Source organism: Hipposideros armiger, unplaced genomic scaffold (genome assembly GCF_001890085.2).
Source record: "Hipposideros armiger isolate ML-2016 unplaced genomic scaffold, ASM189008v1 scaffold_136, whole genome shotgun sequence".
NCBI lineage: Eukaryota > Metazoa > Chordata > Mammalia > Chiroptera > Hipposideridae > Hipposideros > Hipposideros armiger.
This window is the reverse complement of record NW_017731486.1, coordinates 1,002,537-1,008,536: the sequence shown is the minus strand read 5'-3', so window position 1 is coordinate 1,008,536 and position 6,000 is coordinate 1,002,537. Positions and strand designations below refer to the sequence as shown.

Genomic DNA, 6,000 nt, shown 5'->3' with positions numbered 1-6,000 from the left:
TCATATGTGGGATCCGAACTGGGGCCCTCTGGCATCCCGAGCCAGCTCTTAACTAATGCGCCACTCCGCCGGCCCAGTATTTTCTTTTTTGAGACAAACTAAAACTTTGTCTATCTTTTTGTCCTAGTTATTTTTTCCCCCTATCAAATGTATAAATGAATGAGAGAAAAATGTTGAGAGTTAAATTATAAAAAGAAAAGAAACACTGAGTATATTGGCTGAAGAATTAATTGTCAAATTTAAATTTGAGTAGGTTTGCTGTTTTAACCATTTCAAAAGCTGGTATTTTAGCTTGATTTATCTGTAGAAGATGGAAAGAGATGAATAAAATGGCTTTTGAATTTTTCATCTTCAAAGGCATTTTGAGGGTCGCTTTTGCAGGATCTCGAGCTATTTTGGGGATTTGGAGCCAATTGTTTTGAGCAGAACTCTTGGGTAGAGTGAATGGATAGACTCCAGAATGTTCCTATAGCAGAGTCCTTACTGTGAAGACGCCAGTCTAGCCAAAGCCTGTTCACCAAGGGCCACTCACAGAGAGTAAGGGCCATGTTGCTTGCAGGGGCAAGGGCCTCTCAGGCTTGGGATGAACTAGAGACATTTCAGAGGGGCAGTTTTCTCAGCTTGGAAATAGGGTGAGACTGGGTATAAGCTGAAGGATGCCAAAGAAGGCCAAAAAGGAACAAAGTGTAGGAGGTGAGGATTTATCTCCTGAGCTCTGGGCCATGGGTTAGCTGCAGGTACAGCAGCCCTGCCCACTTCTGTGTGCTGGTACTTGCCTCTGTCAGGCGCCTTTCATGGTTGTAGAACTCTGGGAGGCCAAGTAGGGGCCATGTTATCTCCCATCAGTCAGGGCTTGCCTATTGTTGGCATGTGGAAGATAGCACTTGATGATTGCTTTCTGGACCAGTGAAGAATGGATGAATAGAAGAGCCTTGAGAAAGGGAATTCCTAAACTGTGATAGAGAGACCCGGAGAGGGACAAGATAGGTTCTTGCATTAATCTGCCTTCCAATTATGGGAATGGCTTCAATGGGTGCAAGAGAGGGCAGGGATTAATCATTTAACATTTCAGGTGGGATAATAAATTTGAAAGCTCTCTATTGGGGGTAGAGTGGGTGTTGCACTCCATGAGCATAGTGATATAAAAATAAAAATTGGTGTGGTTGGTGTGGGGAGAGGTCCCCACTCTGCTTACTTGGCAATTTGCAGAAAACAGTTCACCTTATGAAAGAGTTTGTTTTCCTTGTCTTCAAGGTAGGCAGCTCGGTTCATCAGTTTTCAGTTTCTCTGTGTTTGCATGGACCAAAGGATGGCCATGATCTGCTCATCCACAAGGGGTTTTAAAAACAACCGAGATGAAAAAAGTGAGCTGTGGTTTGGGGCACTGTGGAGCACATCAACCAGAATCCATACTGAATGTGCAGCTCAGAAATAGTCGCATTGATTTGGAATCTGAGGAGCTAAGGTTTTAATTATGTCGTCTCCTCTTTGAACTCTGCACATCGATCTGCACACTGCAGATAAATGGCTTTTGGTGCAGTTGTTTTATTGTGGCTCAGAACTCATGAAGGCAGCTCTCACTAAGATGGGAGACCTTCTGGAGAATGATTTTCTGATGAGTATTGCCAGCCAACGCCCCTCTTGCCCCAGGTTTGCTGGAATTGTCCCCTAAACACAGGGGCGAGAAGGAGTATTAATAAAAATAATTCAGATTACCAGCTGGTATTTCAAATCTCAGTTCATATTTCAGTGTCTAAAAAAACCATGTTTCCCTGAGCTTCAACATTTTCTCTTTTAGGCTTTTTTTTTTTTTAAAGATTTTTATTGGGGAATTGGGGGATGGGAACAGTGCTGGGGAATTAGAGGAAGGGGAACAGACAAGTTGCTGTCATTTTGTTCTTCAGTCTAGTTGTGGAGGACGTTGCTTCACTGGCCCAAGTTGGCACCATCATTGCGCTCTTCCTGGGCGAGGCAGATCAGTCACCGGCTTCTGGATGGCTGTTCACAGCTGCTGCTGGCCGCTCACGCTGGCTGCTGGCTACACACAGTAGCCCATGGCAACCCACTGCAGCAGGGGCTGCAGCCCACGCCGTCTCTGGTGACTCATGGCAGCCCAGCTCCAGGTTGAGCTGTTGTTCAGCATCTTAGCTGTGGAGGGCAGTGTCACTGGCCTTCATATGTGGGATCCGACCTGGGGCCCTCTGGCATCCCAAGCGAGTTCTTAATCAACGCGCCACTCAGCTGCCCTCTTTTAGGCTTTTAAAGTTATACCTTTAATACAAGAGAACTGTAGGATTTTTTTTTCTTTTTGGGCTAAATATATTTTGTTTTACTTTCACTTATACTGGGGATGCCAAAAAATGTATACATATGACTTGTATTCATCTTTTGTTATTGGTATATATTGAGTATTACAATTTTAACACAGTTTTTTCCTTTCTTAAAATGTGTATACATTTTTTGGCACCCTCTGTAGATTTCAAAATGTCTCCATAATCCTTTCAGATAAGCACATATTGAGGAGGACTTCTCTGTGTTGATAGTCTATGAACCTCTTCTGAGAAGAGTAGCTATTGGCAACTATGTTGCTGTCACTTGTTCTACTTTCTAGGCAATCACCCAACTTTGCCTTATAACTCTTCTTTTGAAATTTCCATTTCTGCCATCATATTTTAATTTCTTTTTTTTTTAAAGATTTTTTTTATTGGAGAATTGGGGGAGGGGAACAGACTAGTTGCTGTCGTTTTGTTTTTCAGTCTAGTTGTGGAAGACGTTGCTTCACTGGCCCAAGTTGGTATTATCATTGCACTCTTCCTGGGTGAGGCAGATCAATCGCTGGCCTCTGGATGACCGCTCACGGCGGCTCTTGGCAGCTCACACTGGCTGCCGGCCACACACAGTAGCTTAGGGCAGCCCACTGCAGCAGGGGCTGCAGCCTAGCCGTCACTGGCGACTCACGGCAGCCCAGTTCCAGGTCGAGCTGTTGTTCACCATCTTAGCTGTAGAGGGCAGTGTCACTGGCCCCATGTGGGATCCGAACCAGGGCCCTGCTGCTCAGACTGGCGTCCCAACCCAGTTCTTAACCAACGCGCCACTCGGCTGGCCCCCATATTTTAATTTGTAAGAGGTCAGTCTTACTCTCTGAATGATCTTTTAAGATAGCATCCTACTCCTTTTTTGTGGGTATAAATGTCTGGTATTTCTTAGCTGAGTGTTTCTTTTGAAAAGGTTAAAATGTGTACTGAAATCTCTGTTTGCACTGAGGCTTGTCAGCTGATACACACATGGTCTTTAGTTGTGAGACTCCATAATCTGGATCCTCTTGCCTAAAGGGGAATCCTCGCCTCTTCTGTCTTGGCTCACACAGGGCAGGGGAATAGCACCGGGCTGTCCCTGAAGTCCCTGAACCCAGCCCCTGTCTGTCTAATGCAGGTTTCCTGGAAAGTCAATCTCCCATCTTCTCCTGGAATTTGAGACGGTCTGTCCTCTGGGGCACCAAGGGGGTGCTTACATGAGCCTTTCACTGATGCTGTTTTTAGCCTGGCCCTCCAATTCTTCATGTTTGGGATTCTGTGGCATGAATTGACTTACCTTTCATTGGCTTTCCTCCCTGCAGTCATTTAAGGCTCCAGCTCTTCTTTTTCAGTGACCAAGTGCTTTTCGTTGACATCACTTGTCTGGTGTTGTCTCTTCTCCTATCTCTCTGACCTTGTATATTTGTGTGTTCCATTCCTTAAACCATTTTGCAAGGGTTTTGGAAGGGAGTGGATAGAAACACATGTATTTGATTTCCAATGTATAACTGGACCTCGATCCTAATTAGCTTTAAAGAATTATTTAACAGAGGAAGAGCTGAGGTGAGATCTTTATATAATTAAGCAATACTGGAGATTACTATGCAACCATCAGATTCTGAAGAGAAAATACAGAAATTAGAATTCATTGGTCTCATAGACTGATACCTACAAAAATAGATTACATATTTTTTGAGTGCAAAGATTTTGAACAAAATCAATTCTATCTCTACTAAAACAATGTGGTGTGTTGCCATACTTCTCTAGATCTCTCTAAAAATTTCCAAATTTCTGGGAGTGCACATGAACATGCCAGTTTCTAGTTAATTATTGTATATGTGTGGGACACATTTCTAAAACTTATTTTTTATCATACTTCTTTTCTTTCTATGAGGCAATACAATTTAATTGTAGAAAGTACTGGTAAGAAATAGAAAAAAATATTCCCTTTAACTCCCTCACTCCCATCAACTAGAAATGACCTGTCCTGTCCTCCTGTTTATGTTTATACTTGGTCAGGACTGGCACCCTTGTTCTTCATGGCTGTGTCCTCATTCTCTTCCAGGACACTGGGGTTGGGAAATCAAGCATTGTGTGTCGATTTGTCCAGGATCACTTTGACCACAACATCAGCCCGACCATTGGGTAAGTTCCTGTATGTTCTTCTCTTTAACATGTCTTCCTTTTAAAGCACTCAGAGAGGTTGCTTTGCTTCTGAGCCTCCAAGTGGTTTTCATCCCAGCCATTGAGAATCAATCCCAATGGTAAAGATTTTGACAGAAATTCAGGCACTTTTAAATTGTATGTCTCTGTCAATAATTTTTTTTCCTAGCCAACTGTTGTCATGCTGCAGCCTAAGGCTGGTTCCTTGATCTCCAAGAGCATTATTCTGTAAATCATGTCGGCTTTCTTTCCAGATGGAAGATGAGACACAGGAAAATTCACAAAGGCTCTGGTGTAACTTGTCTGCCAGTAAACCTGGAAATGCTGTCCACTCACATGGCAGAGCTGTCGGCACAGTTTGTGGGGCAGATTGATGTTCCTTTTCTGGATTAATTGAATGTCAGCATTTCTGTTCTAATGCTTGGGGGGCAGAGGGGTGGATCGTTCACTTCTGAGATCCTGATCTTGGAATGCAGAAGCATTTTCCTATTCCATTTTCCCTTTTCCTGTGGATTCTTTTGCCATATGTGCTTTTGCTGTATCATTTTGCAGGTGCTTGGTTTTTCACTGTCTTAGAAGTTATTTTTCTCCTAAAGATAGCATGCTTTTTGCAGAGAGCAAGGTTTCATTTTCCTCAGGAGGAAAATAATGCATATATATGTGTTTTGGGAACTCTTGTAGGATTGATAATGAGGGTGATTGTCTCTATCGTTAGTATGTGGAAAAAATTCATGGCACGGCATAAACAGATGCTCAAGAACAGTTCATTGATAGGCCAGTGGTTGGAGCAGTGGAAGTGAGAAAACCCAACACATTTTGTAATTTAAAAATGGCTTAAAGAAATATGTTCACAAAAATATGTGTCAAGAAATGTGAAAGGTCTGCAGGCTAACAAATTAGCTGTCCCACTGTCATGGATGCTGGCAGAAGACACAGGACTCCTGGGTCAGAGATAGGGGAAATAGCAGTAGCCAGAGTATTATTTTGCATTGGTTCCCTGAACCCCAGTTTTCCATAGGATGGTGTGAAGAGGGCCAGGTGACACCTTACATATAGCAGGTTGTGTTATAAGAGAGAAACCCAAGTTAGGGAAGCCAAATCTTTTATAATGGACAATAAGCATGTCTGTGCTTTGTCTGTGCTTTGCTCCAAAGGGAAAACGTATCTCTCTCTTCTAAGGCTATTTGTTATACAGACATCCTTGAAAACAGCCTGGGAAAAAGACAGTGCCTCTGCTAGAAAGAGACCCATGGAGAATTATCTCCCAACATAGGCACTTCTATAAATTGGGGACAGTTTTGTAGAGGAAATTCTTTTCACTATTCTTTGTGATATACTTTTTTCCCCGTAATTTGCCACTTTGTGTTTCCTAATAATAAAAGTAAAACCCATAAGAGGATTACCTCTGAAGTGTGGTTCCAGAAGATGGAAGAGAGACTCTTTCACTATCTACTTTTTTTTTTTTTTTAGCTGAGCCATCCTGCCACCTGTTGGCAACTCAGCGGCAGCTCAGCTCGGGCCGGGCATTGAACCGCTGTCACTC

The 6,000-nt window shown here is 43.0% G+C and overlaps 1 protein-coding gene across 1 annotated transcript in view; it reads left to right on the top strand.

The window, feature by feature from the left end:
* The window catches only part of RAB31 (RAB31, member RAS oncogene family), a 127,455-nt gene that overhangs the window by 59,281 nt on the left and 62,174 nt on the right, over window positions 1-6,000 (top strand). The window contains exon 2 of the mRNA XM_019649981.1: window positions 4,360-4,439. Within this exon, the coding sequence (XP_019505526.1) occupies window positions 4,360-4,439 (80 nt within the window). The remainder of the gene's footprint in view (window positions 1-4,359; window positions 4,440-6,000) is intronic.